Source organism: Catharus ustulatus, chromosome 1 (assembly GCF_009819885.2).
Source record: "Catharus ustulatus isolate bCatUst1 chromosome 1, bCatUst1.pri.v2, whole genome shotgun sequence".
In the NCBI taxonomy this organism is placed as follows: Eukaryota; Metazoa; Chordata; class Aves; order Passeriformes; family Turdidae; genus Catharus; species Catharus ustulatus.
Genome location: NC_046221.1, coordinates 96,601,763 through 96,626,134, shown reverse-complemented (window position 1 = coordinate 96,626,134; position 24,372 = coordinate 96,601,763). Strand labels below are relative to the sequence as shown.

General features: G+C 37.4%; 1 protein-coding gene across 7 annotated transcripts in view; it reads left to right on the top strand.

The window, feature by feature from the left end:
- The window catches only part of ANKS6 (ankyrin repeat and sterile alpha motif domain containing 6), a 42,170-nt gene that overhangs the window by 9,108 nt on the left and 8,690 nt on the right, over positions 1–24,372 (top strand). For all 7 annotated transcript variants that reach the window (XR_004418411.2, XR_004418410.2, XM_033064151.2 and 4 more), the window contains exons 4-14: positions 481–685; positions 4,220–4,326; positions 5,734–5,882; positions 11,999–12,209; positions 12,694–12,743; positions 13,703–13,906; positions 15,673–15,838; positions 16,484–16,653; positions 20,126–20,315; positions 21,699–21,815; positions 23,719–23,786. Coding sequence is in view for 5 of the 7 variants with exons in the window: in XM_033064151.2 (XP_032920042.1) it covers positions 481–685; positions 4,220–4,326; positions 5,734–5,882; positions 11,999–12,209; positions 12,694–12,743; positions 13,703–13,906; positions 15,673–15,838; positions 16,484–16,653; positions 20,126–20,315; positions 21,699–21,815; positions 23,719–23,786 (1,637 nt within the window). In the remaining 2 variants the exon portion in view is untranslated. The remainder of the gene's footprint in view (positions 1–480; positions 686–4,219; positions 4,327–5,733; positions 5,883–11,998; positions 12,210–12,693; positions 12,744–13,702; positions 13,907–15,672; positions 15,839–16,483; positions 16,654–20,125; positions 20,316–21,698; positions 21,816–23,718; positions 23,787–24,372) is intronic.

The window sequence follows — 24,372 nt, the reverse complement described above, 5'->3', positions numbered from 1 at the left end:
TCTGTCAATAAAGGTTTTTAGAATCAGTGAGCTATCTTTGTAAGAGGAATTTATGGGTCAATGTGAGACAGCGCATTATTCTACCTGTTTAAGGCAAGGGATGGCCTTCACCACCTTTTAGAGTGCCTTCTTACTTACCCACTTTGATTCTGAAATCATTGATTCTGTGATTGCAGCCTGTAGAGTTGGAACAGGAATCTTTGAAGGAAAAATCATGGTGCCTCAGCATCATCAATTTTCCTTGCATGACATCATCTTATGGCAATTTAATAGAAATATTCCTTATTTGTGTCTTCACATGCAGGATGCACTGCCTTCCTTACTTGTTCATTTCAGAAAATAGTTATTGTAATGGGATTGTACCTTAATTGTACAGGTAGAGAAAATGAGGAAAATACAGTGCCTCATGCAATTTTATGTAGGCTGGAAAGATGTACTACTTAACTAACATTTAGGTTATATTTTATCAATATTTTACAGGAAACTTTCAGCTGGTTAAAGAGATCATTGATGAAGATCTGAGTCAAGTTAATATTACCAATGTTGACGGTGCATCTCCTTTAATGATTGCGGCTGTAACTGGACAGCTGCCCCTTGTTCAGCTGCTTGTTGAGAGAAAGGCTGATATTGATAAACAGGATAATGTTCATGGCTGGACAGCGCTAATGCAGGCCACGTATCATGGGTAAGATATGTGCTTTCTTTGTGTCTAGCAGTAAAGAAGTTTAATATTTCTTACATCCGAATAGAAAAAATCCTTTTTGATACTGACTCTAGAAGCAGAGAGGTCTTACAAGAAATTAAGAGACTCATGACCACAGTTTTTCATGGCTCTTGCACTGCCGTCAGCTTTTTGGAGCAGATCTGAATCACATTTTGATCACCACAGTATAAAAAAGACATTAAACTATTAGTGAATGTCCAAAGGAGGGGCAGCACAGATGGTGCAGGGCCTTGAGGGGAAGCTGTGTGAGAAGTGGCCGAGATCACTTGGCCTGTTCAGCCTGGAGGAGACTGAAGGGAGACCTCATTGCAGTCTGTAACTTCCTTGTGAGAGGAAGAGGAGGGGCTGGCATTGATCTCTTCTCTGTGGTCATCAGTGACAGGACCTGAGGGAATGGCCGGAAGTGTCAAGGTGAGGTTTAGGTTGGGTATTAGAAAAAGGTTCTTCACTTAGTGAGTGGTTGGATGCTGGAATGAGCTCCCCAGAGAAGTGGTCACACGACCAAACCTGGCAGAGTTCAAGGAGTGTTGGAACAAAGCACTCGGAGACATGGTGTGACTCTTGGGGATAGTGCTGTGCAGGGCCACAAGCTGGATTCAATGATCCTTGTGGGTCCCTTCTAACTCAGGTTATTCTGTGAATTTTGGACTTTAGAATGAGTGGAGCATTTGGGAACCTGAAGCAAGCTCAGTAAGTACTGGGAACATGGTGCTCCCGGCAGTCCCCAGGAGCCTTAGTGCAGATTTCAACTTCCATCCTTTGATGTTTTTCAGTATTGTGAATGATGCTGTGATCCCTCCTGCCAGGGTTGTAAAATTGTGAAAGTTGTGAAAATTGTAAAGTTGTGAAATTTCAAGGCAATCAGCCTTCCATGTACCACTTTTTCCAGTCTTAAGACCATTCCTGTTGTCTCCTATTCAACCTTTAGTGTTCATTGAGTTTTTGGAAATGCAGCTGAAATAATTGTCATTTTCAGTGAAGCTCCTTCGAAAATCTAAGTAGATGCTTAGTAGTCAAACCTCAGAAATTGCCCTGGCTGGTACTTCACGTGTGATATCTGTCATATACTTAACACTGTCAGAATACAGGATATTCAGTTTAGGAAGGTGAACTTGTCTTCATTGTTGTAGATGAAGCCCTCAGCAAAGTGAAAGTTGTCTTCTGTGGTAGAACAGTAATTGTATAAATGCAGGTATTCTGCACCAGATTTTGTTTTTAGTCAGCAGGTCTCATTGGACTATGCATGTGCAACAAAGAGGAAAAATGGGAGATCAAGTTGTCATTGCTCTGTGAAACTTTTCTGAAGTAATTCGTGGGACTTTTATTGGTAGTAGTGACAGACATTCCACAGAAGTACACTAAGATGTGCAACAGTTTTTGTGCTTGCAGCTTTTTCATTTAGCAGCAGTCACCCAGCACAGAGCTGAAATAGAAGCAGTGAGCACAAAGTGGTGGGCAGGGTTGCTGGCATGTCCCCTTGTTGGTACTTCTCAGATGCTTCTCTTGTTTGCACACACAGAGCTGAGTCCTGCATGTGTTCAGACACTGGCTGTTCAGTTTGCTGGAGGATTGGGTTATGAAAATTCCTTTCCCTAATATATCAGTCGGTCTTCATACTATGAAACTTTGTTAGTTAATTTTGTTGGTATGCTTAATGTTTGAGGTAGTGGAATTTTAGGAGTCTTTGGTATTTTTCATGCTTAAGTAAAGCTATCTAAAGGACACTGACTCAGTGGAATGACCAGAAAGACATTCCAGCCCTGGAAGTAAGGGTGTGGCTTCTTGGGAACTTAGAGCTATCCATGAAGGACAAAAGATACCCCTAGTCACTCAAGATAATCCCAGCATCACAGCCATCTGTGAAACCCTGTAAGTGTTTTCTGGTGACATAGGTAAGTAATGACAGCAAGACTGACTCCAGGGACATCTGGATCAATAGAAGAGCAGAATACAACATGCAGAAATGCAGTTGCTGTGCTAAGTTTTACTACAATGAGCAATCATAGTAGGAGTGGTGTTAGTACGCTTGAAGTGTACAAGAGCCCTATATGTAAGGCCACATTCGGAGTGCCCCAGTGTGGGTGGAATACCTCATGTACATAAATAAATGTTTATCCTTGTAATTCTATACTTTGTATCTGAGCCTTTTTGTTAGCATGAGAGAGTTGCAAATTTTCTTAACATCTGGAAGTCTTTGGCCTCCACAGAGCCTCAGCTAAGCCTTCCTCAGGATCATCAATAGTGTGAAGGGTCTTGGGCTTGAAGTGGGGAGCAAGCAAGGTGTCTCTGACTCAGAGGCACTAAAACATCGTGTTTGTCTGTGTTCTCAAGGTGCAGGACTGGAAAGCAGGATGGAGGAATGATAGTTTTAAAGAAGAGGAGAAAACTAATAGGAAATATGCAGAGGAGCTGTGGTGAGGATAAGCAGATTTTTTGTTACAAGAGAGGAATAACAACCCTCCTCCATTTCAGGTTGATTTTGTGTAGAGTGGGTTCAGGAGTGGAAATGTCATGTGTATAAGAAATGATGCTATGAAGTGCAGATGCTGAGATCCACTTTTTGGCTTCTTTATTAAAATTTGCAGTTACATGTTGGTGCTTGAGAATGTTTTTTCTCTGTATTGCTGATGCATGTCAGAGTTTGATTTTATGCAAGGTCATTCATTGTTCAAGAGTTTTGTATTAAATATATTTTTCTTTATATTTTCCTATATTTTAGCTTTGTTGTGTCTTCAGTTATTTCATAGACTGAATTGAGGTATTGTTTTTAACTCACAAGGCGACTCCTGTTTATTTACTCAGGTGTATCAGAGGGGAGGGGGGTAACTGGAACAGAATGGTGAGTGTCTTTTATGCAGCTAGCTTTGAGGAGCTTTTGTTGTAAGTGTTTGTGTTGGTTGACATTTAATGCTGATTGTTTTTGCATTTTAAACACCTCAGGGAAGTGATAATGTGACTTCTCAATTAGCTAATTTATAGCTGTAATTAGATGAAGTACTGTTTGAAGTTTATAAGTTATCTTCAGTCAATTTGGCTTTTCTGTATGCAATTTCTTAATGTGCAAGTTGTGAAAATGAGGTTACTCTGAAGTATTAGTGATGGCATATGATGACTACTGAGATGTCCTTTGTCCTTCCATCTGCTTTTCTGCCCTAGGCATTAATGGCTTTCATTGGAAAGGTGTTTAGCTACATACTGCAGTCACTTCCAAAGGATCAGTTCAAGAAACTGGCTATTCAAATTAGGCTTTTAAGGCTAACTTTCTGCATGTTGACTAATGTAATTCGTAGTGAGTAAACAGTGACTGACAAAGGACTTGTGGGAGCTTTTGAAGAGCTTGTGAGCAAATTTTACACTAAGTTAGCTGTAGAATGTGTAAAACTGATCTCTCATTGAGGAACAATGTTACAAAAGGTTGAAATGGAGTATTGGGGGCTTTTTTCTTCATTTATTTGTTCTTTAATATAATCGATGCCTTTTTTTCTTCCCTTAAAGAAACAAAAATGTTGTAAAGTATTTGTTAAATCAAGGAGCTGATGTTAACCTTCGTGCAAAAAATGGATACACAGCTTTTGACCTGATAATGCTGCTGAATGATCCAGGTATGCTATTTCAAATTGCTCTGGAGAAATGTACTACATAAAAAAATACACATTTCTTCCAATCTAGAAAATACATTGCAATTGCTAGGATGCATCCTCTCCAGGCTGGACTGGACCAAGAAAGGACACTGAAAGTGGTGGGATTTGAGTTAATTGGTTATATTTGTGTATATGTTTATGGGATAACAGATTTTGTGCATTCCTCTTGCCTTTGATTCTGAAGATGCTTGAAAACTGTGCTGTTTGTGTCACCATGGCCAGCTGAGTGGCATTTGATTGTGGGGGCACTGGTATTCTGTAGTGTCATTAGCACAGAGCTATGGGCTGGAGCCCCTTGGCAAAGGGCAGAAAGGGACAGGACAAAGGGAGCACAGTAGGAATGGAACTAGGGAACTCCTGACTGAACCTCCTGCTAGTTCTGTAATGGCTGAGAATAAATCACTCATCGGGGTTTAGGCTGTTTGTGTGGGAGTGCTGTAGGACATGGCAGCTTGCTTTTGGGAGGCTTGAAGGAAGCACATTTAGTTTTTGTTGCAATTTGTTTTACATGCATAATTTGTTATTGTTAACCTTCCCTGGTACCTGAATTGATTTATCTAAAGCCAAAACCCATTACTGCAAATGAAGTCACTGAATGTACACGTTGTGGTGGTCTTGGTTACTAGCAGATTCTTTTCCATGTCAAAAGTAGTATACTAATAGTACATTTTAGACAATAAATACAGAGAATTTTTTTAGAACTAACTTGTGTGACAGAATAATTTGTCTTGCTGCTTCTTTCTCTGTCATTCAGTTCTCTCTGCCTTTCTGAAAATCCTGACTCCTGTACAAAATGCAGATTTGTAGAATTTTTTTTTCCTGTCTCCTGTCCTACTTGTTCTTTCTTCTCCCTCTTATTTTTTTTTCTTACTTCTTTTTTGTCCATCCTTTTTCTTACCATTTCTTTTCAGTCCCTTCATTGTCCAGGCTGAACGTCTTCTTTCTCTTTGGGATTTACTTTTGAACTTCTTTTCTGCAACCTACGCTTGAAGAAAGAATATTCATTTTTCTCTACTCTCTTCTGTGTCAGGTGAGAAAAGGGAGCATCTCAATATTGTTCTTAACTTGTGCAAAGTGCCAGAGGAGGCAGTTCACTTGGTCACACATGACTGATTCCAGTTGAGCAGCATGCTTATTTATATTGATAAATACATTTAGAAAGATTATAAGACTGCAGCCCACATTGTGGGGAGAAGGCATGGGAAAATAGGTCAAGAAAGAAAGAAGGTTTGGGGGTTCATCTGCTTTGTGTTTGAGCAATATATCAATTGCTACTTATATGGGATTTACAGGGAAAGTGTCAGTGCATTGGCTGTAATTTGGGAAAGCAAAACAGGCCAAACATTATCTTAATTTGCTTCCTTTTAGACACGGAGCTTGTAAGGTTACTGGCATCAGCTTGCATGCAAGTAGATAAAGACAAGAATAAACTGAACAATAGATCGTCTCTGCCTTGTTCCAGAAGTAGACAATCCTTAAATGTCCCAATGTTGCCAGATGAAAAAGGAGGCCTAAAGGTAAATATATTAATTCGTGATAGAAACTCATTAATTCCTGTAATGTATAAGCAGAGAAGGCAATTACTAAGAAGTGTTTTGGATCTAATATGTAACTGGATTTGTTGAGGAGCTGTTGGGTAGTGTGTTTCTGAATTCCTTGTGGACAGTGTGTCCTGGTTTTGTGGAATGTAGCTCATATTCAGCTTCCTTTCACGTATTCCTTCACATAGCACATATTCTTTAGGTGGCAAGGCAGTGGAGTTTACATTGAGGCATTTCAGTGCTTAGAAATAGATCTCATGAGAAGTGGAAGGTACCATGTTCATAAGTTTGTAACTCAATTTCCATTGTGATCTTGCTTTTTAAATCTGGACAGAGGATAACTCCTTCATAGCCATAAATGATAACAGGTTATTGACATTGAAAATTAAAAAGACCATAGCAGAGATTTTAATACGAAGAGTTGTAGAGTAGTATGCACTTCATGCTGGCATGTCTTCTGGCATGCTGTATCCTTAACTCAAAACTGATGGTGGTCCAGTAGGAAGCAACATGGAGTTAGAGTAAGTGTATGCCAACACAACAAAGATACTGCAGCTTTCACTGACTGTTTGCAAAAGAGAAGGAAAAAGAGTTAATTTTGTTGTTGTTGCCATTGGTGTTGCCTATTTCCAGGCATTGGTTTGTTTAGGTGAATTATCTTTAATTATGGTGTACCTCAGCATTTCCTGGAGTCTATGATGTCGTCCTTTAAGTGTAAGTATTATCAGGATTTTGAAAAAAGTCATGTTAATTTCCAGGCTATTTTTGGTATGAATGTTAAAGACCATTTAAAGTTCTGTCTCAGCTCAAATCTGTTTTGCAGTTTTAACTATGAAGGAACATGTGGTTGTTTTTCATATGATTATATTATTATTGAATAAGATACAACTTCATTATCAATTTGGATGGACCTGTTTTACTCAGATGGGAAATTGTTAGCTTTTGGCTTTATGGAATACAGATCAACAATGGATTGAATTGCAACCCTTGCAGTGTTATGACACAAAGCCTTGAATTAGGATCATAAAAGATTGTGAGGTGAAAACAAAAGATTTGTCAGTGATAAGGATATACACACAAATACTAACACAAATTTAATATTCTGGAATATTTTAAGAATTTGGTTTTAAAACTACAGAGTATTACAGTACTTACTAGTCATAATCGAGCATTTTTTTAGCAGAAATTGTTTTCTGTGTAGTTCTATAAAAATATAACCTAGAAACCTATATAATCCGTTCTTCCATGATTTCTTAATGCTTTACTAAACAGTCTGTATGACCATGAGTATCTTACAGATCTTACTCTTCTTATAAATACTCAAAAAGGGTAAAAATAATATTTTTCAGATTTTCTGGCTGGAGAGCAATGTCAAAACAGTTATGTCTCTTTGGGCCAGCATGTGAAGAGAGGGCTGTAGTGAGGGACCTCTTCTAGGATTTGTAGCAGCAGTATTTCCAAGCAGACACCTGCTCTGTGGTGAGGTGGAACTGCAAACAAAAGATACATATGGCAACCCGACCAGGACAGCATTTTTCTGTCTAGATCAGCGCAAATGACTGAATGTGGGGTCTGTGGGATCATGGAAATGTAAAAGTGAGAAGGAATTCTTGAGGCTCACTTGCCTTTACATCAGGAGACAGAATAAACTTGCCAAAAGCATCTTTGACAGATGTTCAGTTCTCCGTTCACTGTGGTGAAGAGGATCCCCTGATCCCATGGTCTTTCCGCCAGCACCCAATTTCACTGCTTGATGCTTTTTGAGGTTAGAATTTTCTTCACCCTGATTTAACCTATATCTCTTTAGTTGCCCATTAAATTGATTGATTCTTGTTCAGTGGTCACCTTTGTTATAAATTACTCACCACAATTGGCTAGGTCAATCAATTAGGCAGTTTATTAATTCGTTGATAAGGAACAAGCAAGCAGCTCTGGGGACGTGTCAGCTGTGCTCCAGCAACACGTCTGTTCTACCCCTGGTCCTTGCCTGTTTTATAGGCAGTCTCTTGGTGGGCTGTGACATGCCCACCGTGCTGGGGTACAAGTCCGAGCAAGCCGAACATGATGGCTAAGACTCTTGTGGCAATGGCTACGAGCCCCTACCAGGTCTGGACAAGGCTCGAACGTGTTCTCAGGTTACACTCCTAGTGGTGAGCCTGCTCGTGTCCAAACAAGTGGATACAATTCATGATTATAGTGATAAAATAATAAATATACATAAAAACAAAAAAATCAACAATTTACAACAAAGTGATTTAAACAAATATAATGAAATCATTAGATTTTCCTGTGTCTCATGTCCATGCTTTACTCTGGATTTGGTATTCTTGTTTATATTGATCCCATGGTGTATTTTCATAATGACATGAATCACTATGTAACATCTCACACCTTCATTTTTATAAGAACAGTATAAATACTTACAGAACTATTGCATCTAGTCTTTTTTTCCCTAGTCTAAACAAACTTGATTAATGCAAATTTCCTTGTTTGTAGGTTTTGTTTCCTAAACTTTTCACTATTTCTAGTTTGTACATATTGAAACTACATAACAGATGTGTTTCCTCTTATCAGTGAAATTCACTTTTTTTTGCAGCAGCAGCAGTAACACTGTGCATCTGTACTTAGGTTCTGCTATGTTGTGACTGTTTTTTTTCTTTAGTACACCTCCTTTGTTACTTACTTCCTTTTCTATATTAGTACACTTGATTTCTTCTTGCATGCCAGCTTGACCTCTACTGAATAATGTTGATTTGGCAATGTTTAAATTTAGAATGTTAAAGCTGCTTAGAAAACTGTCTAGATGGAAGTCTTCCACAGACTGCAGAAAAATGTTATGTTTCATGGTTGCAGTTGTTAGTGAACTTTCCCAAACCTACTGCACAAAATATGTTCTCCCAATTTGTGATCAAATAATTAGCAATTTGTCTCATTTTTTTTGGCTGTTGTCTTCTCCCTTTATTTTATTTTAACCATATTTTCTCAATTGTTTAATGAATGGTACATGAAATAGCAATAAAAACTTCATTAAAGTCAAGCTGCCTTCCAGCTTTTCCTCCCTTCTGCTCACTTGACTGGTTGCTCTGTGAAAAAGAGATTCATTTAGTAGAATTTTTTCTCAACAAACCTATGCTGGTTGTGTCTTATGAGCTGTGATGACATATGAAGTTTTTTCATTATGCCTTTTCATGTTAAGCATTGTGATAAATTAATTTTCAGATTTTCCTTTTTCAATGATTGTAGATTTGCCTTTTTTCCTGATTTCTATAACTTCTTCAATACTCTTTTACTGAAGAATAAAATATTTGTTCAGAGGTCATGTTGCCAATAATTAATCTGGGGTAATTTTAATCAATATTATCTAGTTTTAATTTGTATAAGCTCATTTGAATACTCTTACTCTGTTAAGCAAACACACATATATTCCTGCCTTTCTTCTGGTAATGGTATTCATACTGAAATACCTGATTACAGGTAGGCTACTTTTGAAGTTTAAAGAAAATAAATGCTTTTCACTCTCACCTCTTTGATCACTTTTGTCATTAACTAGTTGACTTTTTATTTTGTGATGTATTTCTTTTAATTTGTGCACAATATGGGCCTTTGTTCCTTTACCTGCTGATAATGTAGTGGATATTCATGATCTCATTCTTTACCTCTATCACACACTAACTGTTAACTGTTGTGTTTCTCACCATTTTGTGGCCTCTGTGTGAATCAACACCTGGGTAACCTAGGCAACCACCAAGCCACAGCTAAAACGCAAGATTTATTTTGTTAACTTCAATGACAAGGCTAGGTTCCAGAGGCACACAGGGATCCAGACTCCTGGTTTAGTTCATCCTGTAACAAAAGGCTATGGGTGTGTCTGTGAGAGCCTGTTACCTTTAAACAGGAATTCTACTTCTCCAATCAGGCAGAGGATGAACAACACTAGGCATAATAAATGGAGTTTTCCACACCTACATTTTTAGCATTCTCAGCTGAAAGGTCACTTTGAGCAAAAGCATTTCTCTCTTCCTATTTGACTTTAACCCTTTCCCCCCCAACAGGCTCAAAAACAAAGATGGGTATTTTCCATATGCAAAAAATTTATTTCCTTTTTTTTCTTCCTGTCTGTTCTTCAGCAAGTTACAGTCTCAATACCAGAATTACAGCAGTGTGAATTATCACATTCAGTTTCTATTTTAGATTAAAGTTGTTTGAGGGCAGAGATTGCTCTTTAATTCCTAGCATTGTCACAAATGTATAAGGTATTTCTCAAATGGCAACACGGCTTTTCTGGTTCTTTAATACTGCTGCCTTATCCCACTGCTGCTAGATTTTAAAGACACTGTTTTTCATCAGAAATGAATTTTTGTTTCTTCAATGCTTCAGTCTATTTAAAACCCTTTATTACAATTTCTGTGCTTGTGTGATGTGATAGGGGTATATGGAGAGGCTGCAAACTCCTGACGCAGCAAACTAAAAACTCCAGAGATCAGATCCCCACACAGAAGACAAGACGAACCTCTCCAGTGTCATTACTTTCTTGCCAGAGAGCAGTAGTTTTTTGTCTCGTTACATAGTGGCTGTGCTTACTCCTTTTCGGAGTAGTGAGCATATGTTAAGGAAGCAGAAGCACTGTGAGTAGGAGTAATAGAGATGATGGGCAGTTAGAAGTGATCTTTCTTACAGAAGCAAGGTAGCTTTAGGAAGTGCAAGCAAATTCTTTTGTAAGCTCATTGTACTCTGTGTTAAAACTAGATGAACTTCCAGTTCCTTTTGGAAGGTGAATAAATGCTGAACTGTGGGTTTTATTGCTTTCTTGGAGCTATTTGTCTCTCTTGCCTTTTTTCATCAGACCTTGTTGCTGAAAGTAATGTAAATCTGGTTTGGTTGTGGCACCAAAGAGATACAGAGGTCTGAGAACTCTATGCATTACTAATGCTCTGTGCAGATCTAAAATGTTTTTAATGGTCTTCTGCTACAAGGATTAATATGCAGAGGATAAGTATAAGAAAGTTGCAAAGACTTATAGCGAGTAGTAAAATATTAAACGCCAAGAAGAGAGCAGAATATATATTGTGAGAAGGGATGGTTACCTGGATTTGTTATCACCTAAAGGTACCCTGATGAAGTGTTGCCACTTTAACATAAGTTTTTAAAAAAAGTGTTCCAGAAAGGGAAGGAGGAACTTCACTAAGAAATAATTGGAAGGTACTTATAATCTGATTTACCTGGAAGCCACATAATTTTTGGTGCAAATGGCATAGGTATTGTATAGTCTAGATAAATGTATTGCTAAAGACTTGAAGCAACTTGGAATGTCTGCCTGTAAAAATGTGCAAGTCTGTGAATATTTTAATAAATTTTATTTTGACCTAAGGTAGTCCTTTTGCATAACAGTTTCTGCATATGTGATGTATCCGTATGTGTATCGATGGAGGTTATAGGTACATAGTCCTAAGGTACAGGTACATAGTCCTAAGGTATATGTTGTTGTCACAGCTGCTGTTTCCTTGCCTTGCTCTTTTTCAGTTTATAGTCTTTCCAGTCTGGTTTAAATTATCTGTACAGCAATACTGTATAGATTGTGGAGCTTTAGTTTGATGGGAATGCTATCACAACTCTTCCAGTTTGCCACTGATTATGAAAATCTTGACAAGAAGCTTTAATGCAGATTAAAGCTCATACGCACACCTGTAAAAAACAGAAAATAGAGATGCCACTCATTGGTTCCAGAGAGAGTAAAAATCGATGGTGCAATTGAAAGTTAATGGGGAAATCAAATATTTGCTATGTATCTGCAAGAATTCCCTATTCAAATTGCACTAATGCTTCTATCTACTTTGGCCTTCAGATAGTATGGAAAAACATTTTAAAATATTTGCCATGTGAAAAATAAGGGAAGAGGTAATTATTACACATACAAATTATGGTGAAGGATTCTGTTGGTAACTGCAAACCACTTTAACATTGCTTTTTAGTTTATTTCAAACAATCCTTGGTAAAATTATCACTGCTGTAAGGATTGCTTAATTATACATTTCTTTTCCTCTTTTTTTTTCTTTTAGTTGGAACTAAATTATTGTATCTTCTTATCAATCTAGTCCTGGTGGAGCAGGATGTCCAATCGATTCCGCAAGCTGAAGTTGACTCAGACGTTGCGCCATGGATTTCCTTCTAATCAGTTTGTGCCTTTTCCGGATGAGATGGAACCGTCATTAAATTCCACTGTAAAAGTAGCCTCTCAGAGTGATACAGACACTTCTGGAAACCTTGATGCTGCTACAACTTGGAACACGAATAACAAAACTAGTGGTAAAGGCAGGGTTGTCTTGTGGGAAATGAGCTCTTGTGGGGTAGTCAGGATGATACTGTTTCTGATTTATTGGTTTAGTTGTGCTTTAGCTTAATATGAGTGAAAAAATGTAATGTATTTGTAGTCTGTAGAAAGAGCGATGTTCATACTCACTGTTCATCATGCTGAATGCAGCATCATTTAAGCAGTAAAATACTAATATAACCGTGTTTAATAAACAGCATTAAATTCAGACAGATCACTGGAAAGTGTAAAGCACATCTACTGAAATTGTACCTCTCCATGAAAATCCCCCACTGTCTGCAATGCAAAGTAAGACTTGGTTTAACTTCAGCTGAGGTGCATGACAGTGTCACTGGAAATCTTCCTTCTATGTGCTTACTGAGGGTAGAGCTGTTGATTGTTTAAAAACGATGAACTATCCTTAGTAACAAAAGTAGAAACATGCAAACAATAAAACAAAATTCATGTATTTTTTTTCAGGTGCAAACACTATAAAAGGAGGAAAGGATGATGAATTATTGACAACTATGGTACGTTATGGTGTTCTTGGTGTCTTCAGCCTAATTCAGAGGGTCATGTAGTTTCCCTAATTTTTACAGTTCTTTGCCTCCTGTCCTAGTCACTTCTAGAAAAAGAGCTTGTTTATAGTCACTAGACAGGAACTGACAGGCTTTGATACACCAGTAGTTCTTAGACTAGAAAGTACTAAAAGTAGTGTGGCAATGAAAGCTGTACTGACTCTTTTCAAGAGTTACCCCATACCTTAGTTTGATCAACAGTGAAATAGTAAAATAGATGGAACAGCTGCTTAGTTGCTGACAAGCAGTATGAAGTGAGGAAAACATGGATGGAATATGGTACAACGGAGATGTGAAAATTACTAGTAGAGGCAACTATGAAATATTTAGTTTGGGAGGTGTATTTGTGTTATTCTGTTTCTTCTTTTGTTACGCTGTAGCTTTATATTCCCCTGCAGCTTACTCCCTGGTGATGTCATTAAATTTGGCTGGTTGTTATCTTTAGGTTCTTTTGTAAGAAGCTTGAGTTCTTTTGTAAGAACTTTTGATATGACTGACTGACAGTACTCCTGGGAGCAAAATCAGTTGAGGTGTTTATATCTCTTTCTGCAGTACACGTACAGCAGGAACACACAGTTGCTCACAGTTTCCAGGCTTTGGAAATTAATTGCTATTCTTGTTAAAGTCATCTTGAGCAATATTTAGCCCAATAAAGCAAGAGACAGTTTCTGCCACTTAATGAACTGTATTCATTATATCGAATGAATAAGCAGAATACTGAGGGGTACCGCAATGTTCATTGGTTTTTCTCTCTGTTGCTAGCTGGTGTGCTTCTCAAATAGTACTTTTGTGTGTCATTTCTGTTCTGTTTAAATGTGTTTTCATCTTTTTGAAACTATATCATCGACTCCCAGTAATCTTTCTTAAGAAGTGACTCTTTCCCCCTCTTTTTCTTTGTTCCACTCTCTCAGCTGAGGAGTAGTGCTCCATTTACCAGACTGCCCAGTGATAAGCTGAAAGCAGTGATACCACCTTTCTTACCACCCTCAAGCTTTGAGCTTTGGAATTCTGACCGAACCCGTCTCAGCAAAGATGGCAAAGCTGAACAGATGAGAACTGCCTGGCCACAGAGAGCAATCAAGCACGATTTTAACAGCAGTGGGAACTCTGATATAGTAAGCAAACTAAATGTGTATGAAAATACTTTCATATGCCCAGGCCCTGATGACTGGTGAGCCACTCTGTTTCTGGTTAGAAATTACTTTTAACCCACTGTCTCAGCAATGGCTTGTCCTTTTAAGCGGTGCTGCTTAGGAAGAATGTGCATCTGTATGGAAGGAACATAATGGAACAAAAATTCTGTATGAAATGAAACAACTTTTTTTTTGTTTGGTTTGGTTTTTGGGTGGTTTTCAGGTTCTTGATTTTGTTTTGGTTTGGTTTTTTTGTTTGGTTGGTTTTGGGGGATTTTTTTTTTTTGCTGTTAACCAGAACGACCACAGTGTGGTAGAAACTGCTCTGTTTTGGAAAAAGATCAGGGACAGAAAAAAAGAAGGAAAATTGCTCAATTTTTAGGAACTGAGCAGGAGAGAAGAAATATCAGTAAGACCAATATACAGACACTATTCTGAAAGATTAGCAATAGATAAAATTGTTCCAAGTAGTAAGCAAGTGGACTTGAAGGCACTCAGCTTTAAATTGAGAGTGCTGTAAAACTGGAACAAGTCTTGATTATTTCTAGTATTTTATAGAAGGAACTTGCCATTCTACAATGTTTTCAGTGAAAGTGCAAACAAAAGAAAAATAGGGAGTTTGTGTTGAGAGAGGAATCTTGACAGCCTTCCCTTTCGTAGTTGGAGAAAAAGGAGAAGTGCTTACACCCCTAAATGTAGACTGTCATAGCTGGATGTAGAGAAGACTAGTCCAGAAGTGAGTTTCAATGTCAGTTCTAGAAATGGGACAATGAAGACATTTAGGAGGAATTTTTTTCTCTTTTCCTTTTTTAAGTGGGCATTAGCTTAATACCAGTAGAGGTGACTTAGGTGAAACAAGGCAGAATATTAAAAGGGAAGGGACATAACAGGAAGGTAAGTGTTTATTGTCCCAAAAAAGACAATAACTGGCTAATTGTCATGTGTATAAAGTGAGGAGCAGGGAAAGTAGGGGAGGACTATTCATCAGTCCTTCTGTGAGGAAAGAACGGTCTTGATGAGGGTACAGGAAGGAGGGTAAGTCAGAGATGGAAGAATAGGAACAGAATAGGTTCCAGAGATGGAACAGGATAAGGAACATGAGAAAGCTAAGCTGCAAAAGCTCTTATGTCAAATGGCTAGCAGTGGCCAATGGTGTAAAAGCAAAAGAAATTAAAGAGGATGTGGCTGAGGATTTGAGTCGCATATAGCTAGATCAGAAGTGCCTCAGTTAATAAAACTCAATAAAGTGGTGCAGCTGGCTGTTTAGATTGCAGCAAATATAAAAATGCAACTGGTAGAGGAAGTTTATGTCACTTCTTGCAACTTAGTTTGTGAGAAACAGATATGATGGATGGGAAGTTGGTAGCTGTTTTGTAAGATGGGAGAGACAAAGGATTCTGCAGGAAAGAAATTTCACATGTGATAATTTTTTTTTCTTCCCCACTGCTCATAATACTGTGTGTATCATATCTCAGGTGCATCATATATGCTCATTTATATTGGCCAAAGATTAAGAAGAATTAATGGTTTAATATGGTGTAATTTCTTTAATTTAATAAACATATTCAGTATATATATATTTATATAAGTATATATTCTGTATATATGTAAATGTAGAATAAGATTCTTTCTGATATCCCCTTTGTTCTTCAGTGGATGTTTCAGAACTTGAGGAAAATAAAGAGCAAACTTCAGCTGCTATTTTATTTATCCCAATCAAGAAAGAACTTTTTCATTTTGTTTTCCAGACAACTGTTAGCAAAGGTACTAGACCAGTCAAATTACCAACATTTGCAAGAAGACCAGCATCTCCTTCAAATTCCAACAACTTCAACCATTCTCCCCATTCTTCTGGTGGATCCAATAACATTGCAGGAATTAACAGGCATGGAGGAGAACTGCACAACAGATCAGGTACCATTTTTAATACAAAACTAATTTGTATCCGATTCAGTTAAAAAATTAGTGTTTGTGATGATGGTAGAAGATACTAAACCTTTTCTGAGCACTCATACCATTGTAGAAGCAAAGCTTCTGTAAATTTAGCGGACAGGGGATTGGACTTTGAACACCTACATAAGAGAAGTAGAACCTCACATTTGTTTCAGAAGTCTCAGTGTTCAGCTCATCTAATGCACATTCTCTGGATCCACACACGGTGGATCAGGTGGATGCTGGCTCATTGCACCATGCATGTCATGGAGTTGACTCTCTAGGCATGTTACTTACTTCTTGTTTAAAATAAAAACCAGTTTTCAATTAAAACCAAAGCTGCACACATTGTACCTGGTGGTTGTTGAAGACAGTATGGTGAAATGGCTCATGAAAACTATGTGCAAAGGTATGAATGGCAGCTGTGTGTGTGTATAGACAGGGCTGGCTTCCCTGTTGTGCAACTGATTTCTGTTCTTTATTCTGGAAGCTGCTGGAGAGATTTGAACTCCTGCAAGTCTCTTGCTTCATCTAGTCAGTTTTTAAATGAAAGTGAATGTTTCAGACATAACAAACATTTCAAAATAATGGTTTGCTGTACTGGGTTTATTTTATTTTTTCTTCCAGGTGGCAGTGCAGATAATGTTTTGTCTCAGATTGCAGCCCAAAGAAGAAAAGCAGCAGGCTTACCTGAACAGAAACCCAGCCAACAGCACAGTCCAGTCCAGTCAACTCCTTCATCTACTGTGTCAGATTTGCAGTGTGCTCAGATTGTTGGCAATGGACATGTTGTAAAGGTAATGGGAAATGCAAAATTTTGCACTTCCAAATTGGCTAATGGGTCGTATCTCTGTCATGGGTGGCTGGTACATAACACTGAACAACCAAAAAAGAATAAACACTTGTTATGTTAGTGGAAACTTTTCAACTCTACAGACCTTACTTTTAAGTGCAAGTCCACAGAAGACAAAACCTAATAATAAAGCATGATTTTACTTTATTATTAATTTCACTCTATTTTTGAAAAAACAATAAAGGTAATGCTTAACCTTAGGGTAGGTCTGCACTATTATGGTTTCTCATTATTTCTTTCTGTGGCCCAGATCCAGTATTTTATGTTAGTTGTTCCTGGATTTTACCCTGAAGTGGTATAGTTAGTTTCTCTAGCTAGTTTCCCTTCAAAGGCTAAACCTGAATCCAAAGTGTGACATAATTTGTACCAGGATATGCTGACCACAACAATATGCATGTAACCAGTCTGCTCCACACAGTGTTATTTTTAAATGGTAGGTCAGCACCAAAGTTGGGTTTTGCTCCTGAGGCCGTACTGTCTGTGCTGACTTACCTGGAATATTTACCCTCATGACCTGCACACTTTTGTGCGTGTACTTTTGAAGTTCTTAACAGTTTTGTACAACATTTTTGGAGGTTAAGATTTTAAATCTTCAAGATCTACAGAGACACAAATTGGAAAGCAGCATCATAACAGAAGATATGAAACGCTATTGAGAAATTGATGAGTTTATTTACATAGGAAACATTGCATTTCAGAGAGAAGGAAAAAAACATAATTTGGGGTTTATGTTTTAATGCCTGGTATTCTGGAAATGTTAGAATATGTAAGCAAGAGCAAAATTTCTCCAACTTTTGTTTATGTAATCTCCAAACTGCTAATTTTGTTTTGTTTTGTTTTCTTTGCATCTTTCAGTGAGATTCTTCAAATTTTACCTGAGGAAACAAAAATGACCAGAGTATAAAATTAATACTTTTGCAGTCTCATTCTGTGATGTCTTATATGGCAACAGTACACAATATTTGTATTTAATCAGTACATAAAAATGATCAGTGAAATTGCAAAGTTGTTCAGACATTACATGGAAATTTCTGTAGAACAAAAATCAGAAGAAAGTGCAACTACCAATGCTGAAACAGTTTCCATGAATAGTCACTTCATCTCTGATCTGTCAGTCCTGATTCTGGAGGGACTACTGGTTGCTTTTCAAAGATGAGATTGGGAACTAAAATTTCTAACTCAGCTGGACCACCAGAGTCTGAGGATTCATACCAATTCTTTGACATATGATAATCTTTCCTCCCTTTCTATCCTGTGTAACTGCTCCCTGAGTTATAAATGATCCATCTCTTTTTCCTGTAGACAAAACCCTTTTATCATCCTCTTCCCTCATTGAAGTCTTCTCTGCAGAGCAGCTACGAAATGCTTTTTCTTTCAGAGGTGGTCTGGCCAGTATGTTTTAATTAAACTCTCAGCATGTCCTCTCAGCTTGTTTTTAGCTTGGAATTAATTTCAGAAGAGCTCCTTGTATGCCCCTCAAAAGTGTCATTTTTCTCCAGTTATATTAATCATCCCACCAAGAGATAATACCTGTGCTTGAGAGCTTTGGGCTGCAGATCCTGTGGCCTTTTGTTGCAACAATGCTGCCACTAAGAAATGTAACTACTGTTTCCACTCACAGTGGGATACATTAGGGGATAAAAGAGTAGCGAAGTGCAATGTGCAGCAGATCATGTTCTGAAAAGGCTGTTCATTGTACTGTTGAAAAGATTTTTAAATAATATTTATGCCACTGTTTTGGAAAAGCAACAGCTTTTCCAGTGCTCTTTGCTTAGATGTCTAGATGAGTTTCAATCTATACACCAGTAGCAAAACATGTCATAGTGTGCATCTCACTATAGATATTTGTGTATCACACAACTGAAGTGATTTTTGGAAATTTCTGTTGGGAGAACACTATCAAATATGGATCCACACTGGCTGCAAAAGCTAGCATTGTGTTATTGTAATCAGCAATGTAAACAGTGGAAATTTAATGTCTATATCCATTGAGGAATGGCTTGTGTCCTCCCATTAGGACCATGCTGTCTAAACTTGGAAATAGCTGATCTAAAAATGCAGTGGTACTGCACTGATCAATTTTGCAAAACTTTGCAAAGTGAGGGGCGAGGGGTGCAAGCTTTAAAGAAAGGAAAAGAATAAAATGAGTAACATTTTACAGGATGATGTAATTTAAATAAATGCAGACAGTGTGCTAGGGAGGGGAGACCATTCTGCAACACAAATGGCCAGTAACAATTTAGATGGAAGTTTGGGAGAGAATGTTAAAATGAACTCATAATGCTCTCCAAGGAGCTCTCTAGTTTGTATCATGCTGCATTACTTCTAGTGAATTCAGTGCAGGGCTAAGCAAGTATTACATTCTGGCATAGTAAAGGCAGAATGTTACCACTCAGATGAGTGTTATCTTTTAAATCTCTTTCATTAACTAGAAAAGTTCCATTTATGCTACAGCACAGAAACAAATTTGAAAAGACAGGAACCACTGTCATTCTCATTTCTTGCATTGTTACCTAGATCAACTTTTTTATCAGTTTGTTGTAGCCTGAGTGATAAAAGGTGTTTAGAGTTAAACTCTGAATTCAGGAATCCAGTAAAAAATTGCCTTTTTGGGTCATACAGTGCAAACATAAAAATGTATATGTAGATCAAAGAATTTAAGTGATGACGTGCACTGACTGTTTTTAAAAAAGACTGTTTATATGTGTACATATTTATATCTTTATTACCCATTTTAATTAATGTATTTTCCTGTTTTCTGTGCCTCCAAATGTGTTAAATATTTGCAAAATTCTTAATAAATCCCTTGACTCCTGTTAGATAATAATAAATTTGAGGGCTGGCTGGAAAGTTCCACTCCAGTGCAGCAAGGGCTTTAATGTGCCCAAAACTTAGTTTGTCCTTCATGCTGGTTAACCCGGTGCTACTTTAAATTAGCATCTCATATGCTTTAAAAATCTTTAATTGAGACTTAAATCTCGGAATGAAAATCCCTATATTTAAGTTCTTAAATTGTTTTTATCTCAACTGCAAGTTTTACTTCTGCTTCTGACGAAGGGAGATGGGGATGTGAGTGAGAGGCTGTATGCTGCATAGGTGCCACCTGTACTTAAACCATGACAGTCCTTTAGAAAGAGAATAATTTAGTGCTTGTGGGCAGTATTGCTTTACTAGAAATAGCTACAAAATTACAGCCTTAATAAATGTATTTTTTTTTATAATTTTGAGGAGAGACTTTCATCTGGGATAAAATCACTATTGCTCCAATTATTCCAATACACATCAAGCAGAAGCTTCTGATTGTGACTATATACTCTCAGAAATTATATACAACTTAAGTAATATTGAAGCATCATGTATAGGTAAACTTTTTTTTAATTATTTTTTAACTGAAATTATTGTATCATTAACTACAGCAAAAACTGGAGATGAACAAAAGACCTCCGTCTGGGACTTCGTCTACATCTAAAAGCACATCACCAACTCTCACACCCTCTCCATCACCTTCCCCATCTCCCAAGGTTCAAAATGCAGAGTCTTCTGTCTCTTCTTCTCACAAACACGCCAAGAGTAATGGCTCCAGCAGTGGTACTATTACAGAGGATGGTGAGTAGCTCACTGTAATTACAGGAGATTCATTCATCAAGAATACTACATGTTTAAAGCTATAACTATACTGGACTAGTGTGTGTCTGCATGACAGTGAGGTCTCTCTTCTTTCTAGAAAATATATTATGGTGTTTCTTACAGTGAGATTTGCGTTCTTGCACTGACGACCGTTTCCTCTCCCAAAATCTGTGATTCTTTCTATTTACAGAGAGACTGGTATCACCTCAAAGCTAGCATCAAATACGTAGGTAGGCCACTCTTACATGGCCACATTTTCCCCGTCCATGGCTTAAGTCCTGTTTTTCACCCTTTGCTGAGAGTACAAAATGCACTTTCTCCACTCTAGATTTTTTTGTTTTTCCTTAGTAAATGCAGGAAGCACATCACTCTGTTTTTTATCCATAGCAAGTCATAGCTACGTGAAGTTGATTAAGAGCTGTAGTGCATTTATTTTTCTAAATTGAAAAAAATAACCTTATTACAATTTCTTTTAAACTTAAAGTCATAAGAAAGAATGATAATGTTATTACTTTTCCAGTAAGATTAATATATTTTAAATTAGACTTTCAGGGCTAAATTGCAACTTTTTAAAAGTCATTTTACTGCATTGGAAACATGATATCAGTAACTTTGTTTTCTCTTGTAAATATCTCAAAAAAAGTGGAGAAAATAACATGACTCAGAACCTTTTAAATAAGAAATGGAGGCACTTGGTACTATTTTTGTTTTTCTGGAAATTGTCTCTATTGATTTTGGTTTATTTTCATGTATGCCATCTTTGACCATTAACACTGTAACTCCATTTGACACTGAAGACAGGTGATACTTGACCCTCTTTCTGTCCTCTTCTCATGTCTTAGCTGTAACGTATTCTAGAGAATAAACCACTTTCACATTTAGTGCCATTTTATAATGATGTCTTGAAAGAATAAGAGTTGCTGATTTAGAGATGCATAAAAGGAGGAGAACTCACTGGTGGATAATGAGGTGAATTCTCCAAGCCGCCAGCTGCTCTCATTTCACCCAGTGAAGCTGAGTTTTGTGACAGTGCCCTAATACAAGGATACAGTGGGTTCCCTTGTAGCAGAGAAAAGGTTGTTTGTCAGAAGCCCAAGTAGCTCTGGGTTCATTGTGTTTGTAAGCTTTTGTGGGTAAATGCTCCTTTAATTCAAGGGCTTGTCTTACTGGGGTTTGATTCAGCAGCAGCAGTGCAAATGCTGATATGCTGAGCAGTAATTAGAAAAATAAATATAGAAGGTCTGCAGTGTTAACTTTACTTTCAAGTGAACTTAAATTAGTAAGAAAATTGATCTGCATTGACTGTTACTGTGAAGGAAGAGTAGGCAGCAGCATTCAAAGATGTTCTTCGTTTCTTTTTAGGCAACCACTTGGTGGACCATCAACAGCTTGGGCCTCTTCTGAGAGCCAGTGATATAGAGAATCATGAAAGACGAAACCATATGAGGGTGAAAGAAGGCTCTGAAAGCTTGGAGAAAGGTAATCTTACCTTACAACTATAGAATATTATAAAAGGAGGTGCTAAATGGGATTAACATGGCAAAAGCAGTAAGAGCTCCAAGAACCTCAGCTTGCTCCAGGAATGGAGATAAGGAGACAAGGTAAGTGTAGAGCAAATGAGAGTGGTAAAGCAAAGGACAAACATGTTAAGCAAGAGTGTAAAACTGAGAGGCTTCAGGTTTTGTTCAGCCTTAGTTAATAATGCAGGAACTGGAAGAGGAGTAGAGGAAGAGGAAAGATGAAGGGGCTACACCTGAAAGTGTTCTCTGTGTGTGAAAGGTGTTTGGTGTTATAGTTGTTTATGACAATAAGACTGAGGTCAGATCCCCAGAAAGTTTCTTCCCATATCATGACCTACAATTCTAAGCATGGTGAAAAATGAGAAGGGTAACTAACAACCTATAAGAAAAAATGTTAGTAATAGATCATAAGGTCTTCTAATGCAAGTTCTGTTTTCTTTCTCTAAGATGATATTTTTCGTCGGTGTGGAGAATTTCCCATGATACATTTTTAAAACAGATTACCTTTTCCCATGGATTAATGTCAGGGTACTGAAGCTTTTAGTGTGAGACCATGTCAACTTTTGCAAATCGTGTTAGGCATACCAAGTTAGTTGAACTGAAGGTAAAAAAAACCAAAAACGACACAACCCTAGCAGAAAATAAGACTCAGCTAGAATTTTTCTCTTCAGTTGTCTGTGGACTCTCCTATGTAAAGAAGTCTTTCGAAATAGTACACAGAAGTGTACTTGTGTTTATCTCAAGGTATTTGATGTCTTTTGAGAAGCTTAGAGTATGAGTTTCTCTCATGTTTCTAGTGATGATGAAAGAAATGGGAAAAGCAAAAGACAAAGAAGTGAAATAAATGAAAGCAAAGTATATTTGGCAATGGACTAGTAGTGTCTTTAAAATGAAAGTGATTTTATATGCAAAATATTAAATATAGTTTTGTTTTATAATGTAATAATTCCTGTTCTTCATCTTGACTCTGACTTCTTAGTTTAATTGACTGCTTAGGTACTTAAGGGGAAAAAGCAGTTAATTACTCATGACAGCAAAGTAATAAAAATAAAACTTTAGCTGAGAGAGGTAGTGTGTAATTAAGACATGATGTTAGGTTATTCTCTAAGTGCACTTATGCTTTTTAGCTAATCACGTTTTAGGTGTGTAGGAAGAGTTACTGTCAGGTCCTGCTACATTTAATTTCCTTTGACTTTGAGAGGAAAGACGATATTCAGTGCTCTTAGCCTTGGAAGGTGAGCTTGTAAAACTTAAATTCTGTCCAGTTTTTGTCTCAGCTGAACTTAACTGTCTGTGTTCAAGATGCCTGGATGCTGGGCACTAAGGAGAAGAGTGTTCAGAAGGACCTATGTTGTGTCAGTGTTTTGAATGAGCAGGTGTTTAGTTGCTTGCTCTACACTTTGCCTTCCTGGATGATGACATAGAAATAGGCCTTTCAGTTCCTTGCCTGCTTGAGGAATTTTGCTGTCTAACCTTTACAATCTGGATCAACCATTTGTGGGCAAGCACCTGCATTTTAGGTAATTTAAGTGCCTTAGTTGTCCTTACTGGTTTGGCTTTGTAAGATCCTTTTAATGAGGTAGAAAAGGCAATACAACTGGGTTTATCCTAGCGAGGTAAGACTAGATGCAATTACACTATATATAAGTAGATGAGAACAGAGTAAGCCAATATTTCAGTTTCTGATGGAGAATAAATGGGGTTGTTTTTTTCTTACCATAAATGACTATGGGAAATATAGGCTTTAATATATATTTTCATTTTTATAATTTCATATTGCTGAGATCATTACAATATTTTCTAATCTATGGAGTTAACTTCTTTTGTTTTTTTGTTTTTTTGTTTTTTTTCTGTTATTACAGATGAGCTGACTGGCATCCTTAAAAAATTGTCGCTTGAGAAATATCAACCTATATTTGAGGAACAGGAGGTATGTATTTTCTAAAACTTTTTTTTTTACTGTTTTAATGGAAGTAGGGTATAACATGTTGCATCAGATTTTTGATCCAGAATGAAGTTCTACAACCCTTCCTGGTTGCAGAGAGAACCTTGAAACATGGACCAAGTGATATTTGTGGCATTCTCCAGAATACTGCAAATAGCAGGGCTTTTTACACTTAACCTACAGCTTTTGTATACCTAGGGGTTTTTTTTCTCTCTGTTGTTACATTCTGCTTTTTCTATATTTGTCTGTATACAATGTGGCTAAACAGTTCATAGGACATACTGTGTCATCCCTGGAATCACAGCTGGAGCCTCATTTTCAGAAGGAGAACAGCAGGGTGTGAGTCACTGAGATGGCTGCTTTATCTTTATCTGCTCTTTATAAGCAATAGGAGAATTAAATCGGGGAGCGTAGGCATTGTGGTAGGTGAGAGCTGTGACATTGACTTGCTGAAGGATACAATGAAAGGAAATGTTGCTGAAAATAAGTAAAATTAATTCATTACAATGTTGAAGGCAGGATTAGATGTGAGCAATATTGTGTGTTTATTTGGTCAAAGAAAAGGGTAGTG